The 23393-nt window shown below is 39.8% G+C and overlaps 1 protein-coding gene across 1 annotated transcript in view; it reads left to right on the top strand.

Moving 5' to 3' along the window:
• The window catches only part of pds5b (PDS5 cohesin associated factor B), a 61850-nt gene that overhangs the window by 24247 nt on the left and 14210 nt on the right, over nucleotides 1-23393 (top strand). The window contains exons 6-21 of the mRNA XM_056270734.1: nucleotides 3238-3364; nucleotides 4165-4245; nucleotides 4890-5030; nucleotides 7690-7805; nucleotides 7918-8012; nucleotides 8405-8550; nucleotides 9893-10044; nucleotides 20168-20281; nucleotides 20559-20640; nucleotides 20749-20797; nucleotides 20923-21062; nucleotides 21158-21273; nucleotides 21353-21458; nucleotides 22152-22312; nucleotides 22580-22703; nucleotides 22884-23042. Of these exons, the coding sequence (XP_056126709.1) occupies nucleotides 3238-3364; nucleotides 4165-4245; nucleotides 4890-5030; nucleotides 7690-7805; nucleotides 7918-8012; nucleotides 8405-8550; nucleotides 9893-10044; nucleotides 20168-20281; nucleotides 20559-20640; nucleotides 20749-20797; nucleotides 20923-21062; nucleotides 21158-21273; nucleotides 21353-21458; nucleotides 22152-22312; nucleotides 22580-22703; nucleotides 22884-23042 (1909 nt within the window). The remainder of the gene's footprint in view (nucleotides 1-3237; nucleotides 3365-4164; nucleotides 4246-4889; nucleotides 5031-7689; nucleotides 7806-7917; nucleotides 8013-8404; nucleotides 8551-9892; nucleotides 10045-20167; nucleotides 20282-20558; nucleotides 20641-20748; nucleotides 20798-20922; nucleotides 21063-21157; nucleotides 21274-21352; nucleotides 21459-22151; nucleotides 22313-22579; nucleotides 22704-22883; nucleotides 23043-23393) is intronic.

Genomic DNA, 23393 nt, shown 5'->3' with positions numbered 1-23393 from the left:
AAACTGATCTCGGACAGACTTCGGAGGCAGCATAACGGTGTAATGATCTACAGCGAAATGGAGCGAGCTTTGGGGAAAACTAAGCAAATATTTAATTTCTACAGTAGTAATTTATCGCTACAAATGACATCAAGAGTGGAAAACGTTGGTCATAAATGTGCATTTACACAAACTGACCTCCAACCGCAACTTGCAGATGCCATCTTTAACTTTTAGCTCAACCGTCACAGAATGGAAAGCACGTGATTGTGGGATATCAAAGGCAGCGAAAGCGAAGGATATATTTATCTAAAAATCATGGTCTGTTTGATGCTTTTCACATTTAAAGGTGCTCTAAGCCATGTCACGCGTTTTTTAGGCCGAAACATTTTTTGTCACATACAGCAAACATCTCCTCACTATCCGCTAGCTGCCTGTCCCCTGAACACACTGTAAAAAAACACGGACAGCCCAGGCTCAACAAACGGCAAAAGAAACAAACTGGTCCAACCTGGACCACGAAACATTACAGTGTTCCAGCCAATAACCGACAAGAATGTTTTGGGGGTGGTGGTTGGGGTTAGTGCGCGTGCAACTGAAGGGAGGGGACGGGATGAGGAGGAGGTAGGGTCGAGCTAGCCATTGTTCCATGTCAGACAGGGTCTCCAACAGACATGTTATTCAAAATAATTCCTTTGTTAATAATTTGTTACACAGAACTTTATTATATTAAATATTAATCAAAAATGATTCACACCTTCACAAAATCCAAACATTCAGTGTAAGAGTAAAAAAATTACATATAACATTATTTATAATAAGTTTATTGATTCACAGCTTATATAGTGTTTTAACCTCGACAACCCAACTGCATTTTACTGCAAACTTGCGACTAGTTAAAGTCCCTGTAAAGGCAATAAAAAAAAAAAAATTCTAAACACATTATAAATGTTAGAAATGTATTGCTAAAACATATTACAAAGACTGTGTGTGAACTGTGAAGTACTGAATTGTGGAGTTAGACCGTTAAACAGTTTTTCACCATTGCTATTTTCCGGATTTTTTGGGCGGGGCTAAAACGGGGCTCGATGATGCACTGGAGCCCCTGAGCTCGTGGACACGCCCCTACTTGATGACGCACTGGACCCACTGAGGCTGTCCGCTCCCCTAACAATATAGAGCACATTCACATCAGTTTTGCCGCTCAATCGTGAGTTACGGTCAGTACTATTAGTTACTACAGCAGCCTACAGATTGCTAACTAGCTATGCCTTCGTCACGGAAATACGTAGGCCTACTACCTGGATGCGATCACCGGATCACATACAAAACAGATCGGTGTCCTTATTTAAATTTCCGAAAAACGATTACATCAAGAAGAAGTGGATTAATTTTGTGAAGAGCCAACCTTGATGGAGAGCTGAGGATCACTGCCAAAACCCACCTCTGTAAGTGATCATTTTACACGGGATAGTTCGGAGACAACTGAGACATTCACTGATAATCCGTTATTACTGGTGAATGGGGCCGAACCGACTATCTTCCGCCTCGGCATTCATCCTCCCGTCGCGCCGACAACTGGTGCCATCATCGGCAGTGCATGCCCACCGTGCGAGCATCTATTCCGGCTGTAGAGTTGAGTGTGGCGACGGCAGCTTTCCCGCGAGTGGGTGTGGTTTCAGCACAGCCAGCGGACACGCCCCCAGCATTTGAGAGCAGAGACTACTGCTCATTTTTTCAAGATTTTGATAACTTATTTTATGTACTTGCTGGCTTTTTTTATCATTCAAATTTGGCAGGGTGGCTAATAACACATTTTTCTGTGGTGTGACAAACTCAGAACACATACAAAATTTTGACTTTACAGGGACTTTAACTTTCTAAAGAAGGTGCAATCGCTTGTTTGCTAAGGGGTCAAAATTCTTGGTCTTCGGTGGTGGCCGACGGACACCGTCAACCTTTCTTGCCCTCTTTTTTCTTTTCTTTAAAGCTGTGATTTTACTATTGGATTTCATAGCTTTCAGTTGTTTTAACCATTCATTAAATTGAATCGGTTCAAGGAGTCATTAGTTCGCGAATCGGACGTGTCATTAGCGGACCACGGCACGCATTTTGTGATTATCCCGGCAGTTTAGGACATTGCACAAGATTTGTGTAAACACAGAAAACATTTAATCACTGGGTAGGTTTTTTTTTTGTTAATTTAAAGTGTTTTTTATTTCAGCTGAATGTGCGGAACACTTTTCAGAGAAGATAAGGCAACATTTTATTAGCACAATTCACACCCAGCGGTAATTCAGGGGAAAAAATATCCGAATGCTCCACGTGAACTTCGGTCTTCCTATCTTTTACCATCGTGTCAATTCTCAATTCATTTTGATTAATATGCGCGAGGGAGCGAGAGAGAGCAAGACAGTTTGAAGACGGTGAGGGTGCGCGGCCGGGGCTCTCTCTCGCTCTGCTCTTTCTTTCAGTAACATGAGCCCTGTCACAAGCGCAGCAATCATCTACATCACTCCCCGATCAAATAAGGCTTTGGCGGGACAGAAATTCGCTTTGGCGGCCGAGAGAGACGGAGGGAGAGCAGGGAAAGGAAATGCAGCTGAAAAAGTAAATGAATAACGAAACGCAATATGTGGTGGCCGATGTTGATTCTATGGCGCAGCACCACGAATTAGTCAATGTGTGGGAAACTCTATTTGCTAATTTTATATCACCAAAAATATTATTGTGAGTATTAATTACATGACCCAGTAGTTTTTGTAATCCTGTAATAGTGCTGCCATTTGGTTAGAGAGTGCAACGTTGAATCTTGCAATAACAACTGTCATAATTCAGTAAAGCACCTCCTTATTTTGCTGTTTTCTGTTTGAGATGCAAATGTGAAGCTGCAGCCTATTTGTTATGTCCTAATGAACTGTCAGCCTCCTGCTCGGCGATATTATTTCCCTGCGTTCGGTCAGATGACAATGATGCGTGCGAATCCCAGGTGGAAACCCTTCATTGCATGTGCGCTAAAGGCTGCATATGGGGCGATTCATCTCAGCCACTGATGTTCACTCAGTCGGAAATGTCCTCTATGAGCGGGACACTGCAGCGCTCGGCTCTCATGTGTAAATGGAAAAACCTAGATGTGTTTCTGTTTTCTCTGCCCCATTGCGCTTGCTTCCCATCTTGCGTTTCTTCACTTTGATTGCCTGGTGCACCTGATTTTAGGTCAGTTCTTGATTTTACCATGATTTATTTGTTTATTTTTAGCAATGGACACAACCAGAAAGTCCACATGCATATGGTGGATCTCATGAGCTCAATTGTCTGCGAGGGCGACTCGGTCTCGCAGGAACTCCTGGATACTGTTCTGGTTAACCTGGTCCCAGCACACAAGGTACAGAAAACAAATAAACTTGATTCTCAATAAAAAAAAAGAAAAGTCTCTCTCTCTCTCTCTCACACACACACACACACACACACACACACACACACACACACACACACACACACACACACACACACACACACACACACACACACACACACACACACACACACACACACACACACACACACACGTATGTATGTGTGTGTGGCCTATAATTTTTTGTCTATAATACTGTATTAATGTGTTTACATAATTTGTTGCGTGCATTGCAAAGCCATTTAAAAAGTCATTACTTATTAACAGTCATGCACTTTACATTACATTTTAATTTTACATAATGAATTTTAATGTGGATAATACGATGAAGCTTTTAGCAGAACTTTAGCTTCTTGGGTTTAGTTTTGTTTAACTTAATATTGTTCTTGTTTAGTGCATATTTAAATGTAACACATTTTAATGCGTGATTTAAATTGAATGTTTTTATATCATGTTGGTATTTGTTTTAACTGTCTTTAATTTTATAATGATATTTACGTGATGAAAATAAGGCTTATTAAATACTTTCCATGTCAATTAGCACACCTTACCCCTAAATGATTATTTTCAATGTTGATTTGATTATCTTCAAGTTTATTTTACAGTAATTTTGAAGTGTATTTTTAATTTATTAATATTATTATTTTTTTTATTTAATTTTATTTAAAATAAGACCAGGACATGTTCTTGACAGGTTTCATGAGATTCACACACATACCTGTATTAATAGGTAATCGTTAATTATTAATTTCCTCCATCTTGTCTTGCAGAATCTCAACAAGCAAGCGTACGATCTGGCCAAAGCCTTGCTGAAGAGAACCGCTCAGGCCATAGAGCCATACATTACCAACGTGAGTAAACGTGATATATAATAGTTAACTTTGCATAGAACATACACACTATCTCTTGTCGGCTGTGCCAAAATCATGCTGACTTACAAAGGGTGCGAGTAAGTTCTTCTAGTTTATTTAAATCATGAATAATCCCTAATGAACGTCCATGATTTGACTCCAGCCCTTTTGCTTTCAAAAACTCGTTGAGGCTTGCAACATTAACCGGAGATCAAGAGCGCCTCTCCACGCTCAAACGGCGTGTTGAGCTTATACACATTTATCAGTAACACCCGCAGGAGCTTGCAGCACTGTTATGCTGTGAACCTTATTCCCTGCAGGGCTCATTAAAAGTGCCAGAGATAGTGCGGAGGTCCTTACCAGAGGAGAATACTTCTCAATAACTCTAATAGATCAGAAAGGCCTGATTTTCTTTCTATTTCATACATCTGCGCTCTGTTGGAGACGGCCCCTCCAGCCCAAAGATGAAGCCACTTACTTTTTTGTTTTGATCTAATACCAGCTTCCTCAAACTAATCTCTAATCAACAGCATGTGAAGAGCTGCTGCCAGACGGGTATGCAGTGAGTTTTAAAGGGTTCTCCAATGCAGCATGGTAGACTTTGATGGATGCGAGTGTGTGTGATGTGCTGTTTGGTGTCTCAGTTCTTTAACCAGGTGCTGATGCTGGGGAAGACTTCAGTCAGTGATCTGTCAGAACATGTCTTTGACCTAATCCTGGAGCTCTACAACATCGACAGCCATCTACTGCTGTCCGTCCTGCCACAGCTGGAGTTCAAGCTTAAGGTAAGATGGCTTTTTAACGACACATGGCATTATGCTGTTTTTGGGGATCTCCGATTAAACTCTCTGTGCCTTGAGGTCTTTTTGCTTGTGTATATATGTATAATTGTTTTGTATGTGGTGTCAGACTGATATTTGGCAATTGAGTTTTTCTGTTCCAAAATCTAACAACTGTGTGGTTTTATTTAGATGATAGGGGTCTAACGGTAAACAGAAAATAAAAACCTTGGTTTTGGGGTCATTTATTTAAAAATTAAACAGACTTACTTTAGATGACAACTTCTTGATTCTGTAATTGTATTACAGTATTTTTCACAAATTGCTTTTTTTTTTCTTTAAAGCTGCAGTCCGTAACTTTTTTGGGTTCAAAATTATCCAAAAATAAATTTGAGCAAGTACATAACCAGCCAGTGTTCAAAACTATCTACTTGCCTTAGCTTGATTCAAAACTGTAAGCTTGTAATAATGTTTTTAATTCCAGTGGTACTGTTGGATTTCCGTGGGAAATTCGAGCATGTCTTTGTGTCATTACGTCACATCTGTACACATAAAGAAGAGTCTCGGCTAGTATAAGCTATATTGCGTGTGAGGATGTTGGAGGTGGAGATTTATAGACTTTTCTCACAGCACTTGATATAATTAAACTTATTCATTTGATGGCGGATCCAGAAAGGTTCAAACGACAATCACTAGTGACAACAGATTCACCCGCTGTAAAATGCAAAAGACTTTTGGACTTCGGAGTGGCTACAGAAAAAAAGAGACTGCAACCGGACCCATGCGAAAAATATTATTGTGGAAACGCATGGACCCATGCGAAAACAAGGATAAATATCGGAAGGGCATTAAATGTAGTCACGCAATGCTGATGTTGTTAACATTAACAATTTGAGAACAAAGTATAATTTGCACGGTTTGACGTGATAAGCGATCGTTAGATTTAATCAGCGCGATTTACTGCAATGCTTTTTTCCCTTAGTTGGTCAGAAGAACAAAAGTGGCCAACTAAGAAAGAACAAAAGTTACTTGTTCTGATGACATTTTCCGGTGAAATTTCTTATGTTGGTCATACTTCCAAAAAGTAGAATCTGTGATTCTCAATGACAGGATCCACACCGGCGCGGTGACTGACAGCACACACTCTCCTCAAACATTGTGTTCATCCGCGCTGTGCCGTGCCGAGGCACAACTCACGGAAGGTTGATAATTCCGTGAATAACTGCAATTGCAGATTTCGAACAGAGATGGCGACAAAGAGGAAGAACTACGGACTGCAGCTTTAATATGAATAAAAAGAAAGTAATCACTGTAACTAACATGGGAAATCCTAATATGGCAAGTTTGTGCGCACTGAATCATGTTTTTTCAAATAAAGACAAGGTGTAACTAATTTTACATACAGCAGACCGTGGAAATAACAGGAATATGACAGGGTGGGCAACTGAATATAGCGCAGCATAGTTGGAAATCAAGGGTTTAAAGTTTGTCGATCGTACGTGTCCAGTGAATCTGAACTCAGATCAGTTCACATGGACCTGCATCTGGTCCGTCAAAATAAAAGTCCCGCTTCCAACACATTGGCCAAATAGAAAAACTTGTCGACCAATGATGAGATTTAATTTTTTTTGTTGCTTTATTTACTTTTACTTATTTTATTATTATTATTATTATTAGTAGTAGTAGTAAGTAATTTTATTTATATTACATTTCTTACATGCATTATATCAGCCATTGGCCCTCAATATTTGAAACCATATTATTGGTTTATTATTGGGTATTATTTATTGACAGTCTTGTTAGATTAGGACAAAGTTGAACTACTAAATCTTTCTTTCCCCTTCTAATGTCAGGCTGCTTATTGGTCTAGTTTTGGATGGTTATTTGTCTACTTCTAAGAATGCATGGTAGCCCTGTAAATGAGCCTTTATTGAGCCTTTAGGACATCTTTGATAGCTCATGATTGACATCTCACAATACCACGGAAGCTTGTTTACAACATTTCTTGTGGCCTGTGGGGGTCAAAAACCTTGTGTGTATTAACTGTGGTCAGAACCTGATGACATGGAGAAGTGTTTAACTGAAAAAAGTGTTCAAATAAATTCTGCCTTCTGTGACTTACCTGAGAATAAATGTGCTATTCTCACAAATGGAAAATTCACCTCAGTTGTTTGTGAGTTAACTGGAAGTTAATAGAAACTTTTAAGCAATAAAATCCACATCTAATATGGACTTGACATTCCCGAGCGAAAAGATGCTGACATGCTGCGTGAACATGATTACACCTCAGCCAAGTCAACGATCCTTTCTTTCATTTTCTTTCACATGAGATTTAATCCAGCGTGGCCTGAAAGCACAGCATTTTTCAAAAACTAGCAAAGGCGATTATTTTCTATTGTGTTGGTCATGTTATTAAACTTGTATACACTGACAAAAGCAGGTTGAGTTTGTGATTAGCGTATGAATGAATGTTATCGGTCTGTTAGGGGCTTGTTGTTCCACGTACCGTACTTGACGTCATGCCTTTATTCTTTTGTTTTTATGCAAAGCACAATGATGACGAGGCTAAATGGGTTAATTCTGGGTTTTTTGGTGTTATAATTAATCTCCGTGGGCCTTGTTTATGCAGTTATATCACCAGGAAATCCTCATGTCTGTTTTGTAGAGCAATGATAACGATGAACGCCTGCAAGTTGTGAAGCTCCTGGCTAAGATGTTTGGTGCGAAAGATTCAGAGCTTGCTTCACAGAACAAACCTCTCTGGCAGTGCTACCTTGGGAGGTACAGCTCACGCACCACACATCCAATTACCTGCTTCTTTCTCTACACAAACTGATAAACATTTCAACAGCAAGACGAAGCTGAACGATTTTGACAATCTATGTTTCCTTAGGTTTAATGACATCCACGTCCCTGTTCGACTGGAATGTGTTAAGTTTGCCAGCCATTGCTTGATGAACCATCCAGACCTGGCAAAAGATCTCACTGGTACAAACTGTTCCCGTACTAACTTTCACTACCCTTTTATTTCACAAATGAGTATAAAAGTCAACACGAAACCGAAATGGAACTCCTTTAATTCAAATTTATATTAAAATATAATGACAAAAAAAAAAATCCATCCATTGCAAACATTTAACAATATATTGAATTCTATCTATCTATCATTTTTTATATATTGAATGCATCACACAATGTTTTGTAATGTTTTTTTATATATATTTAAATATATATATATATATATAATGTATATGTCAATATGTGTTTGTACTTTGTGTATATTTGTTCATTTATTATTTAAAAATTTCAGTTAAATTTGCAAGGAAAATTATGTGAATGCACATTAAACCAAATTGTGCATGTAATTATTTCTTATGCAGAGTATTTGAAAGTAAGGTCACATGACCCAGAGGAGGCAATTCGACACGACGTCATTGTGTCCATTGTGACTGCCTCCAAAAAGGACCTCGCTCTGGTCAACGATCACCTGCTGAACTTTGTGAAGGAGAGGACTCTAGATAAACGGGTAAGTGCCAGGCTCTCTTTGTGCATGTTTGTTTGCTGTCTCCTAAACAGTCTTTATTAGTGCTGCAGTCATTTTATTTCATGCATAATATCTGAGGGCCTTTTCTCCCATTAGTACCCCAAATGAACCAGAGACTTTGACATCTTCGCATTCAGGGCAGAGTCGAGCTGGAATACATTAGCTTCTTGTTTCTTTCCAGACACACTCCATTTCTTCTCCCTATAATTTAATCAGCAGTCTCCTTTAGCCACCAGAGCTGGAGGGGACAGAATGATATAAATTGGACTATAACCATTTCTCAGCCTTTTCAAAATGCTTTCAGGGAGAAATTTAATCGAAGAGCCCCCTGTGTTCCTGGACAAATGACACCGCAGTAGTCAAGGCGTATTTCCATCTCATCCTATTATACCTTGTTTGCTTCTGTAGCTTGACATACATAAGCTGTGGCTTTATATGCAGGAATGGTTATATCGGGATATTTAGGTTCAGCTGTAGCTAAATGGATGTTTTTATGACTTGGTAAAACCTTAAAAGCAGTCATTTCTCTGACATGTTCATGCTGAGGCAAAATGTGACTACAGGCTAGATTAAATATGATTTCTCTTTCTTAATGTATTCATTTTTACTGTAGGTGTGTTCCAAAATGTAGTAAGCTGCCCACCAAGACAACATTTTTAATCATAATTGGCTATAGATAGATTCTTTAATGAATTCCAGATGGTTCGAAAGTTTGGGGTCAGTAAATGTTTTGATGATGATGATAACAATGTTTCTTGAGCACCATATCAGAATGATTACTGAAGGGTCATGTGACACTGAATAATGAGCAATGATTTTGAAAATTCAGCTTTGCCATCACAGGAATAAATTACATTTAAAAAAACAACAACATTAAAATAGAAAACACTTAATTTTTAATACTAATAGTTCACTACTGTTTTTTACTGTATTTTTTTATTAAATAAATGCATCCTTGGAGTGCATAAGAGACTTGTTTTTTACAAACCTAAAACTTTTGAGTGGTAGTGTTGTATATTTTATTCACTACTGAAAAGTGTTTTTATATTGTATTGTTATGTCTCATAAGTTGATTACCGGTACATCACTTGCAGTGCATTACGGGATCATTAAAAAATGAAAACATTTTTCTGTGCTAATGGGACATTTTTGCATTAAAAAATCAACAATACAATAACATTGTGTCCCTGTAAAATATATTTTCTGACTTAAATGGGATGCTGACCAAGGTGTTTTTATTGCTGCTGGCTCTAAGGGCTTGATTTCTACACGGGAGTAGAATAATCTCACTGAGTAGAGTTTCTTGTTGTGTGTTATCTTGCAGTGGCGGGTCCGTAAGGAGGCTATGATGGGCCTGGCTCAGATCTATAAGAAGTACGCCTTACAGGCGGAGGCTGGCAAAGAGGCAGCCAAGCAGATCTCCTGGATCAAAGACAAACTGCTCCATATTTACTACCAGAACAGCATCGACGACCGGTGAGTAAAGATAAGCAGGAGGTCTTTTGATATTAGTATGATGTCCATGGCTATTTTAAATTCAAGTGGTTTATGTCAATTGTGAATGCTGCTTCCATTCTGTACTTGGCATGGTTGATGGATTGATGGATTCTATACATGGTTATCTATGGTAATGTAATTGTAATTAATTAAGCCTTAAATCATAGTTTGTTGCTCTAAGTAATTGACCCAGAATTTGATTGACAAATTTTGATTATTGAAATGTTTTCAATGTTTATTTAAATAGCCCAAATCTTAAAGGGGCTATATGTAGAATTCAGAAACCCTTGTTATTAAAGACACCGGTTACCGATAAGTGAACTGCAGCCAGCGACTTGATGCTCGTGCTCGCACTCATGCACATTTGATGCAGTGTCTCCCCTACCATTGTTATGGGGGGGCGGCCTGCCCCCCCCCAAAACGACCCCCCGCCCCCCCTAAATTGCTGACGAAATCCAGTCATACATTTTTTTTTACTGTATAACGCGGAATTTCATGGAATTTGTCAATCTTTTGAGGAATAAATAGAAAGCAGTTCAGTATTAGCCTGGCATGCCAAACCTACATCAAGATGTTAGGTCTGGGAACTCTCCATTGACATGCCTCAATCCGAGGGGCGGGATAAACGGTTACCTTTCAAAATCCCTCTGCACGCAATAGGATGACGCTACAACCAACCAGAGCAACGAACGGTTGTGGATGAGTGAGTCCCATGCGTTTTTCCACCAGCGGAGCTAATTGATATATTAAACTTTTGCCGTATCAGGTCGGCAAAACTCCGAACACATCTTCCTTTTTTAAGAATGACTTAAGTGGTGTTCTCTTAACTCCAAGTCCTCCAGAGTCGCGGCCAAAGCCGATTCGAAAGACCGCTGCATCTTCATTGTTTTCAAGTAGCAGGGAAATCACCTATGGAAATCACGCGGAACGGCATGAACTGTGCCGTCATTGTGTTAAGCCCGCCCGCCGACTCTATACACGATGTGATTGGCCTGACCAGTTTTTGGTTTTTCCAGCTCAAAAGCCTATGGAGAGTTGCTAGACCACACTGGCTGCGAAATAATTTTCGCTGCTGCTAGGGTGCGTCTAGATTTCTAGGCTAGTTCAGTATACACTTGAAATCAAATCGCGATGTAGACAAGTGTGTGTGGATATTAAACCACAAAGGCAATTTAAATACGAATCCTGCTTGTTCTGTGTGAATGAATGGTGCAGCCGACGCGCAGTTTCATTTACCACACACACACACACACACTGAAGCACGTGTGACGCTTGCGCTGTTTTTTTTGCCTATATGAAGACACAAATGCATAAACTTCCTCTCCAGGCTCTAGATCCACTCCGAAAGTCACTTCGTGATCATTTCACCGCTTCATTTGAGAAAAACTATCATTATGACATAAACACACAAACTCAAAAGGTCTTCACGGCAACCCGTCAAAATAAAAGTTCGGTTTAACTTGACAGAAATATATTACCATTGTACAGTAGAATTTAGATATGTCCCAATGTAATAATACTAACACTAATCCAAATAAATTATCATCAAAACTGAATTTAAGGAATAATCCATGTTTTAATTTTAACAGTAAAGCTCATTGTGCAGCACGTTATTTGACAAAAAGTTTATTTAATTTCATATGATTAAAATTGATGATAAATGATAAAATTTGTGTTTTATGTCTTCATTTTATTACCAGAAAAAACACAACACAGAATTAGTGTGAAATGATTTAATGATTTATAATATTCATAATTTAATGTTTTATGATTCATAATACACTATTTCAATTAATTAGACATGCTTTTTGATTGCTAAAAAATTTATACCACGTATCCGTAACACGCCCGCTCCGCAACACTAGCAGACCCCCCCCCCCCCCCCCCCTGAAAAAAAATCCTAGGGGAAACACTGTGATGGATATCTCTGAATGGGTGTCCTGAGATATCACACCTGTCTTTGTGATGGCCCTAGGCTCTTTAAACTGTGAGGTTTAGCATCAAATATTTAAATGTGCTTCGGAACCTGAAATTTAGGCTTGAACTTTTTTTTCTGTGAAAGTTTGTGTAGGACCAAAACATTGACACATTTTTCTGAAGTTTTTTTTTGTGTTGGTTTAAGATGCTATTGAAAAAGAGTGCTGGATTCTGACAGGCTTTGAATGTGCCATGAAGTTTGTAAGATATATATATATATATATATATATATATACTACAGGGATGTTGAATGCTTGATTCTGATTGGTTGAGAACGTTCTAAGGTGCGCAATTATTTAAAAGTAGTTTCAGGCAGGTTTGACCGCATTACAGTTCCATATCACTGCGCGTAGTTAACCGTAATAACGGAAAATAGCATACAATTCATAACAAGAAAAAACATGCAGCCCCATGCACTTGATCTGCAATTTTCGATGTATAACTTCACAATCAATGGACACATGCAGTGTAATTTTAATTAATAAATAAAGTATATAGTCCTATCTATAATAAATATAAAATTAAACTGAATATCTAAAATAAATTGATAGACCCACGGGTTTTCGTAATTATTCCAGATAATATAACAAATACATAATTATTGACAGGCCTACTTGTTAAAAGGGCTTTGTGTGTTTCATTTACTGGGTTATCTACTGTCAATAATAGAAAACGAGAATGAACGAATGAATTAAAACGAATTGAATAAATAAATAATAATATTGACGCATATGCTTTTCTGTCTCATTATTGCAACTCTCTCTCTCTCTCTCTCTCTCTCTCTCTCTCTCTCTCTCTCTCTCTCTCTCTCTCTCTCTCTCTCTCTCTCTCTCTCTCTCTCTCTCTCTCTCTCTCTCTCTCTCTAATAACTGCATTAATAACTGCATAAAGCCGGGGACACACTTACTCTAAGGCCAGTTATGAATGTAATTTGATACTTATGACAATATGACAGATCGTGCCCAAACCCGTGTTCAGCGCGTTCAGTCTGTGTTTAAGACCTGCTACTACAGTCGATGGAAACAGTCAGTCTTCGAATGTTGCAGCAAGTCGTAAGTGTGTCCCTATCATTAGTCTGCTATCAGTGGCTCAAACCTCCTTTACTAACTCTAAAATGACGTTTTGGAATTAGCAACGGAGGCATGGGATTAGATGTGTAAGAAATTAGTCCTACATACAAGAGCGTTTTAATGACAAAAACTTGACAAACGTCTTGAAATGCATCATCTGAACAATGTTTCGAGGTGTGGTAACTGTAGTATAAGCGGAATAATTGACTTCAGGCCGTTGAATTATTAGAAAAATAATGCACACCCGAGGTGTACTCCGCTTCGCGTCGTGACCGCATTACCACCTCGGGTGTGCATTATTTTTATAATAATTCAATGGCCTGTCGTCAATTATTCCTTACATATATATAGATATGTTATATAGATATCTTTTCTTTGACAACAGTGGATAAGCTGGAAGCGTTGATAAGTTCATACATCAGGAAATGGTTGGGAGTTCCACGCTGCCTCAGCAGAGTGGGACTTTATAGTAAAGGAATATTGCAGCTGCCAGTCTCTGCGTTAACCGAGGAGTTTAAAGCGTTGTTTTTACTCGACGCGTCCGCAAGAGCGCGAAGGTGCGCACGGCAAAATGACGTAATTGCGGTGTGGGCGGTCGTGCGCGTTGGGTGCGCAAGACCCCATTTCGCCTGGCGGTGTGCACGGCACTTTTTGTAACATCGCGCGCGGCGCCGCATCCGAAGATGAAGGACTTCGAGCCGAATCAGGCCGAACTGGTACGTCTGTACCAGCATGTTTATGATCCTTCAATACACAGAGACATTTGCATTGATGGGCGACAAAAGCCTCTCATTTTGTGTATAGGAACACATTTGCATTAAGCACCCAGTTTGCACTTGTCTAAAGTAACTGCTTACATTTATAAAATAAGCCTACAATAGCAGAAGTAAGCCCTGCTGATGAAATTAAGGTTTAAACACTCTTCAATAAGGCTTCAGTTGTTTAACGAGTTTGTACAAGAAAGTACAATACACCTACTGCATTTATTACTCTTTTAATATGAATCAGCTATTAATAAACTACTAATAAACGGCAAACTACTTCTTCACTGCTGATTCCTGGTGGTTTAGAGGAGAATTACTCCGAGTCGCCCCCTGTCGTTTCACAGAATAGCACAACGGCGAGCGTGTCAAGTATAAACGCCTCGTCCGTTTGGAGAGGTGCGCGCGCAGTCAGCGGAGACTCGCGCTCGTGCGGACGCGTCGAGTATAAACAAGGGTTAAGTGTGCCAAGGTCAGACTGGAAATGACCTTAGTAGAGTCATGCGACAAATGTGTAAGGGAGGCAGCCCCTGTGTTAAAAACTGGTAGAAAGTGGTCAGCAAAGAAATCTGTAGTAGAGGCAAAGGCTGCCCTTCAAATTGGGGATATCGTGGGACAGGTACAGCATGGAAGAGGGGGTTTTGGGCTCAGTTTAGCTCCTCCTAAATGGCACAAGGCAGGCCCAGCTCAAAGGAGGAAGCTGGTAGTCAACGAGGTGCGACAGCAGGAGGAGAGGATGAGGTGTATAAAGGCCATTTCCCAGGCCAAGCAGGGAGAGTGGATGAGATGGGAGAGTGTGGAACAACGTAAGATGGGGTGGCAAGACCTTTGGTCAATGGAAGAGAGTAGGATCAGTTTTCTTATTAGGTCAACATATGATTTTCTCCCATCACCGCAGAACCTAAACCTCTAGGTAGGAGAGGATCCCTCTTGTCCTTTGTGTTCATCACCTGCCACATTAAGGCACATTTTGACAGGATGTAAGGTGGCTCTTAGCCAAGGTCGGTTTACTTGGCGCCATGACCAAGTACTGCGATGTTTGGCTTTAGCATTAGAAGGCAAGCGTAACATGACCAATAAGTTGCCACCTGCTCTAGCAAAACATTACACGCAGAAGACAATATTCCTCCGCCCAGGCGAGCAACCACCAAGAAAAGGTGTTAACAACAGTTCTCGCCCAGGACAACTGGAAGCTGCTAGGGACTGGAAGATGCTGGCTGATCTTGACCAACGGCTTATTTTTCCACCTGAGATTGCCACCACTAACCTAAGACCAGATATTGTTTTGTGGTCTGGATCAGCACGCATTGTTCAACTGATAGAGTTAACAGTGCCATGGGAGGATGCGGTAGATGAGGCATATGAGAGGAAGAAACTGCGGTATGCTCATCTGGCCACTGAAGCAGAACAGCGAGGATGGAGAGTCCAGGTTTATCCAGTGGAAGTGGGTTGTCGAGGTTTTGTGGCACACTCTACAACCCGGTTCCTCAGAGACATCGGATTCAGCGGCCAAGAGTTGCGTCGCACAGTAAAGAACTTATCTGAAGCAGCAGAAAGGAGCAGCAACTGGCTGTGGTTGAGACGGAAAGATTCTAGCTGGCTGTGTACAGGCCGCCACGCTACGGTTTCGTAGAGTTCTTGAAAACTTGAAGAGTCTGTTGGTTTATTTGTATACGTTCCTGTGTATATTGCGTGAATTACGGGTGGTTGGGCAGATATTGTGTTTTGCGGTAGGTAGTATGCCATATGGAACCGTTGTCCACTGAAACTGCATATTAACGCACCAGTGGGGCTCGACAGCCTTAGTCAAACGGGTTGGCGCGTATGGTCGGGTTGCGGAGAGATTGTGAGATTGTGGTTAGGTCTCAGCAGCAGGAGGGATGTAGAGGTCAGTAAGCTGGGCTGAGTTGAGAGGGGGACGGAGGGGGGTGACTCTGGGACGCCAGAGTCACTGTCGAGCCCTCTTGAGGTGTCGTGGGCTAGTCGACGAAACACTGAGGACGGAAGGTGCCCACTTGAAGACCCTAGAGATGTCCCCTACTCTGCTCAATCCAGACGGTTGTCGTGCTGGTCCTGTAGTTGCAGCCGTCGTGTGTGCTGACGCGCCAAGTACACTGCAGCCGTTAACGCCGGACAGAAGGGGAGTCACACCACCATATGGAAAGAAGCGTAAATGGATGGAGAAGCATAGTTTACTGTAAAGCTACGTCTTAGTTTTGCTTATCTTGGCGAAAGCCGAGTACAAATCAGCATGAAGTTTTAACATCTACTCTCGTGTAATGGAAATCATTTTTAGAGATATATATAAGATATGGATGTCACAGTGAGGAAATTTAAACTTGCGACAACACAACACCAGAATTACCGATAACATCGGGGGACGGGGTGTTTTGAATGCGCACAGGCTTTTCACTTTCGCTATTGAACGCGTGTACTCTGTGTATAGGGAGTGGCGGTACTACTGACCACACATTTTTTTACAAGATATTGGTCAATGACGCTCAGGATATGTTGCGCACCAAATACTCCGCCATTGTCCTGTCAGTCATCTCTCCTTACTCTCCTCACATGATAAGTGAAATCTGACTCTGCAGCTCTTACTGTATGGAGCAAAGCAGGCGCTTTCAGTTTAAAATTGTAGTGTCTGTTGTACAAATGAACTAAATGGTTTTTATTTCTATAACAAGGCCAAAAGACAGCGGGGGCGGTGCCACGGTGGCCAAGTAATGTAATCGTGTATGGCCGACCACCTTGTAACACTGGTAATACCGACTACCGCAGCAAGTCTACAGTAAGAGCTTGTTATAAAGCTGAATCTCCTGTATGAAGGAGCTCTGCTGGGTAATTGAACTTTTATAAGATATTTCACAGGTTGTTGGAATTTAAGGACCACTGGTGGACAGAGGATTTGAGATTGTGCACTTTACAGAGAAACCCCTTCGACGTTACTGATGCCATGGCACATCCTCGACATTAAAAATCCAGTCATGTTTTTAAGGCTTGAGGTGACTTTTAGATTCATTGACAGCCAGTGGGCATGTTTCTCAAATAAAATGACCTCTGAGAGCCTGTGCTTTGGCTAAAAACAAGAGGACTGTGAAAATCCTTAGCTTGAACCTGTGTTGAGTGATTCTGCAGAGCTGAAGACAAGGCCAGTCATAAAGAAAGAATAGTGATGTCACCAGACAGACGCTTGCTAACACAGATTCAGTAACGCATTGCTTGGTGCCTGTTTATATAATGCATTATAAAGCTGTTATATTGCACATTGTGGGTTATGTGAACACATTTTACACATTTGAATGCATTGTCCTTTTATAGAGGGTTTTAATTATAGTTGGTAAAATTGTTACAGCAGTTAAATTATTAGATTTTTAATTTGCAGTGATGGCTAAAAATTATACAGATAATATATCTATGGTAGCTATATTCATAAACTCTTTGATTATGATATTGATTTTATTTCCATACCATTCAAAATAATTGTTCAAAGAGAATTGAAAATCATACTTGCAAACTTGATCTAGGTTTACCAGCTACTCAACTTGGCGTTGGTAAGATTTTTGCAAAGTTTTTGAGAAGTCTCTTGTGCTCACCAAACCTGCATTTATTTAATAGAAAAAATACAGTATAGTAATGTTGTCAGTATCACGCGATCCTTCAGAAATCATTCTAATCTGCTGATTTGGTGCTGTAGGAAACTCAGAAGCGAAGACTAGGAGACTTGGTTGTGTCTTCAGCAGGATTCTTTGAGAAGACGAGCTGTCGGTAGCTGCAGTCATCAAGTCTAACTAAGGCAGTGTACATTGTAGTTTATATAGATTGTAGGAGGCAGTGCTTAGAAATGGAGACAAAGCACCAGGCTGATGACCTTAAATGCTAAATTCAATGTACTCTACCTTAGTTTTTCATGTTATGTTATGTAAGGACATAAAATCAGCAGATGTTAAACCGATTCTTAAATTTGTAATCCCACAGTGCTCAAGAAACATTATTATTATGAGTGTTGAAAACAGTTCTGCTGCTTGCTTAATATTTTCATTGTTCACACGTTAGTTTAGGATCCAATTCTCACTAACTATTAACTACAACTTTTGCCTCAATAAACTCCTAATTACGGCTTATTAATAGTTAGTAAGGTAGTTGTTAAAGGGTCATGAAACCCCCCTCTTTCAGCTCAAGTCTAGCTCACAATCTTTTTGAAAAATGCAACTTAAATAGGCGTGGATGGCTGTGAGAAGGGGTGTGGTAAGGCCATCACTGTCATCGCCAGTATCCCATGAATATCGACTGTCACTAAAAGCAGTGGTAAAACGTGAGGAAATGCTAGATTTTTTTTATAGCTGGCAAAGTTAAAGTCTTATGAAATACGACACTTTATTATTGTCCTTTCAAAAGTAACTGAATGCCCTGCTATATTATCCTACAGTAATCGTAATTCTATTGAGAACATATTAATGTAGGCTACATGTATAATTATAATGTCATTATAAAATATATAGTTGTTTATAGACACTATAAATACATATATTTGAAAATTATTAATTTTCCGCTTAAAAAGAACGTTCCATGCATAGCCTAGATCTACGCGCCCCCTGAACCCCCATAATAAAGATGGCTCTGTGGAGGTGGATGACTTCTCATTTTAGACACACACACACACACACACACACACACACACACACACACACACACACACACACACACACCTCTGAAGGGATAGAAAAGTCCTCGGGACTTGGTACCGCATCACTCGCAAGACGCAACCTGCATTGGTTGTCAACCAGGCGAAGTCCACAATTCTCGAAGTTCTCTCGTGAAAAATGTTTGCGGCACACACGTTTAGATGTGTCCGTGGTTGATGGAAAACCAACCGCCCGGAGCCAGAGTCTAGCCTGGGCAGCATCAAGGGGAAACATTCAACCCAATTGGACATTTGCACCACGAAAACAAACACTTGCGTGCGTCCCATGATTGCCTCTCTCATCTACTACGCGATATCACAGTTTGACATGTCTGTCATTGGAAAGATCCACGTGGTGTCATGAATAATTAAGAGATGGTGTCTTCTCATAGGATATGAAAACTCAGTCTCATTAATAATTATGAGACACCGATGAGTCATCAACGCACTCACAGTGCACTGCCACGTTACAGCCTGTGATGAAGATTTTAAACCCGGAAGACGAAAAAAGCGGAAAAAAACTCAAATTTAACCATTTTAACCCTACTATTAAATCTAACTGATGCTAACATTGTCTTCAATGGTGATCAACACACATACCTCTGTAAAAATCTCAGAAAATTTGGTTTGGGGTTTCATGACCCTTTAAGTTTGGGTATTGGGTAGGATTAAGGGATGTAGAATATGGGTCATGCAGAAGAAGGTATTAATATGTTCTTTTTAAGCACTAATAAACAGCCAATATCCTAGTAATATGCATGTTAATAAGCACCTAGTTAATGGTGAGAAATAAATTGGACCCCAAACTAAAGTGTTACCTTTTTGTGGAAACCATAATACATTCAGGATTCGTTGATGAATGGAAAACAACAGCATTTAGAACAGCAAAAGAACAGCATTTATTTAGAATTATTTTGATCATTTTAACATGTCTTTGCTGAATAAGACATGAAATCATTAAAAACATGGCTTCATTGTGCTAGTCAACAGAGAGCTTACAAGTCACTTATATAAAGTTTGAATTATCAGTATTGGCTGATCATGATGACAAGAAATCGGTAGTCTGTATCGGCTGCAAAAATCCACCAAAGATGACCACAGATTCTCTTCACGCTAAACCCAAGAATGGAGCCACAGGATGAAATGCAGAGATGGTCGCAGTTCGGGCTCACAACTTGTTTCACTTCTTTTAAAATTTAAATGCACATGCTGAGTTAATTTGCAGTCATTGTTTGAAACATGATTCCTTATGCCGTCTTGTAATCATTTCTGACCTTGTTTTTTGTGCTCTGCAACCAAAGTACTTTTCATTTTCAAGCTTTCATGGCGTGTTGCATGCAGCTTGTTCAGATTACCCATTTGAACTTCTCACTGATGAGTTGGTTTATAATGTTATTGCATTATTAAAGCATGTGCTGACAACTGTGTGCAAATGCAATTTCGTGTTATGATTGGGTCATCAATTTGAGATTTGAGCTCACTTGAATGCTGTCTAAGCTCAGTTAAATTTGGGTAATGACATGTCAAAGAAAACAATGTGCAATCTCAAAGGAATGTAAATTTAAACAAATATATATAAGAGATTCGATCTGATTTGATTCTTTCGCTAGGTTGCTTGTGGAGAGGATCTTCGCCCAATATCTCGTGCCTCACAATCTAGAGACTACAGAGCGAATGAAGTGCCTGTATTACTTGTACGCCACATTGGATGGAAATGCTGTCAAGTAGGTGCAGTAATTCTTGTTTTATTCATCTTGTGCAGAAATTGAGTAGAGGTTTTTGAACCATGCAACCTGCAAACAAAAAGCCCCATTCTGTTAAATATTGTTTAATTTAGAAATGCATCATGTTATGGAAGTGAAATTGTTTCATGATGTTTTTAATGGAAAATAGGATTTTATAAGGTGCTTGTGGGTCTGAAAAGAGTTTATGGGACCCATGAAGATGTATTTGCAGACATGGAATGTTGATTGTGGTTGTTGTGGTCTATCTCTCCTATAGAGCTCTGAATGAAATGTGGAAGTGTCAGAACATGCTGAGACACCATGTCAAAGATCTTCTGGATCTTGTTAAACAGCCAAAAGTTGGTTTTTCCTCTCAGTTGTTTGGTTTTGGTTATAGCTTTTCTGATTTCTCTATATTACATGTTGTACTTCTGGTTGAACATTCTTGAATTTCTTTATCCCCCCAGTCTGACTCTTACAACAAGGCCGTGTTCTCAAAGGTCATGGTTATCACAAGTAAGTCGTGTTTGTTCTCTGCAGTGCTGTTAGATTAATCTCCTGTCAAATACAATCCGCTTTTTGTGTAAGAAAAATGTTCACTGAGCGGGAAACATCTCTCCATCTCCATCTCTGTGTTAAAGAAAACCTGCCAGACCCGGGGAAGACGCAGGACTTTGTGAAGAAGCTCGCTCAGGTTCTTGAGGAGGACGAGAAGATCAGAAAGCAGCTGGAGACTCTCGTGAGCCCATCCTGCTCGTGTAAGCAGGCCGAGATCTGCGTGGTAAGAAGCGTATTTCTTCACCTTGCAGAAAAATCCGGTTTTTACCTTTTGTAGTTTAAGTTGCCTCAGTTTGTGGCTGTGTTTGCACTCCACAGAAAGAAATCACCAAAAAACTGGGCAGCCCCAAACAGCCCAGCAACCCTTTCCTAGAGATGGTGAAGTTTTTATTGGAGAGGATAGCACCCGTTCATATCGACACAGAGTCTATCAGGTACATTGAGACTTTTAAAAACCGGGAATAAATGTACCATCATTTGCGTGCTGTCTCACTGCTTCCTCTCTTTCTGCAGTGCACTTATCAAACAAGTGAACAAATCTATAGAAGGAACTGCTGATGATGAAGATGAGGGAGTCCCGACTGAGCAAGCGATCAGAGCCGGCCTGGAGCTGCTGAAGGTAAATAAACCTCTACTAGACCCATTACCGCATTGGACTGTGTCCGTGCTGGTGTTAAATCCCATTAGCACAGAAACATACATGCATGTCAATATTTGGATTACGTCAGAATTTTTTAGTTAGTTTGTTGCTCCAGTATAGCTACTGGGTTTATTTATTTTCATTTTATTTATTTATTTTTATTTTTAATTAATTTGGTGTCTTCTTTTTATCCAAAGCGATTTACATTGAATTTAAGGGTACATTTTTATCAGTTTATGTGCTAGCGCCATGGTCTACTATTTTATTTGTATTTTATTGTATTCTATTTTATTCCTCTGATTCAGATGAACCATTAATTCAACCAAACAGTTATTGTTTGATTCAAAATGTTACATATAAGAATTAAATCACTATGAAACATCTGGTAACATTACCATGAATCTGTGCAAACTGTTTCAATTAATTTAATTTTAAAACTTGATTCACCTATAATTCATGTACTGAGTCAAACCTGCCAATACTATAGCATTTTTACTACTGTATTTTAAATGAGAAACAGACCATGTTTAGAAATCATAATGGCCCAATAAAATGCCACCAGACAATATCACTCAGCCTTTAATATACACATTTAATAGAATGTAATTTTTTTTATTATTAGTTTGTTGGTATGTGTTCATTGCTGTACTGAAGTGTCTTTACGCCCCTCAGGTCCTGTCCTTCACCCACCCTGTGTCGTTTCACTCTGCCGAAACCTTTGAGTCTTTGCTGGGCTGTCTGAAGATGGACGATGAAAAGGTTGCAGAGGCCGCTCTGCAGATCTTCAAAAACACTGGCAACAAACTGGAGGAGAGCTTTCCACACATCAAATCGTAAGTTTAAGTCCGTCTCATGGACCGGGCTGTTCAGAAGAGCACATCTGGGCTTTCGTTCAAGAGGAGTGATGCTGCTTGAATTGTTCCAGCACTTCAAACGTTTTAAAAATGCTTATATTTATTGAAGACTGTTTCTCATTTTGTGATTTCTGAGATGCTTTGGCACTTGAAATTGGAAAACCATTTTCTATTGTGCTGTACAGTCATCCATAAAGTGGATGTTGCCATTCACTTCTGCCTGTTTTACTTCTTTTTGCCCCCTAGAGTCTTGTTACCAGTACTGCAGCAGAAAGCAAAGAAGGGTCCTCCTCGCCAGGCCAAATATGCCATCCACTGTATCCATGCCATGTTCTCCAACAGAGATACGCACTTTGCACAGATATTTGAGGTAAGATTGTGAAGAATAGTCTTGCTGTCTAAAATATATCTGGAATAATGTTTTTGTAATTTTGCGGTTCCTCTGAAATGACTTTCCTTTTTGGCTAACGTGACGAGACCTTGACATATTCACTTTAAAATTTTACCTGGATGCCTGACATTCTAACCAATTGCTTTCTATCTCCCACAGCCTCTGTATAAGAGTCTAGACACAGACAACATGGAACAGCTCATCACCCCTTTAACGACACTGGGACACCTGGCCATGCTGGCCCCGGAACAGTTTGCAGCTCCGCTCAAATCTTTAGTGGCCAATTTCATCGTTAAAGACCTGCTAATGAACGACCGGGTAAATTACAGCACTGCTCATTACTGTTTCCGCAATAAAGCCTGAATTTTGATGAGAGGACACAGCAATCAGTGTGATGCACTGCATAGAAATGCTCATTTTTATATCTCCCCTTCTGGTGAAGTACTGCAGTGTGCGAGCACTCAAAATGAACTCCGATACTTGATGTATAAACGCCAATGGATTGCTTCACTGTAACATACATTGTGAACTCAAAGTTCTTTTTTTAAAAATAAACATTTGTGTATTTTCTGGCCGTTACAGGATGGGCATAAATTACAAAAATAGAATATATATGATATAAATTAAAAGTAAATAAATTATAGTAAATACATTTTTGACTTGGATATA

This window comes from Rhinichthys klamathensis, unplaced genomic scaffold, assembly GCF_029890125.1.
Source record: "Rhinichthys klamathensis goyatoka isolate OS25496 unplaced genomic scaffold, OSU_Roscu_1.1 h1tg000308l_1, whole genome shotgun sequence".
Classification (NCBI taxonomy): Eukaryota; Metazoa; Chordata; class Actinopteri; order Cypriniformes; family Leuciscidae; genus Rhinichthys; species Rhinichthys klamathensis.
The sequence above is the reverse complement of the archived record's forward strand: the minus strand, read 5'-3'. Positions and strand labels throughout refer to the sequence as shown.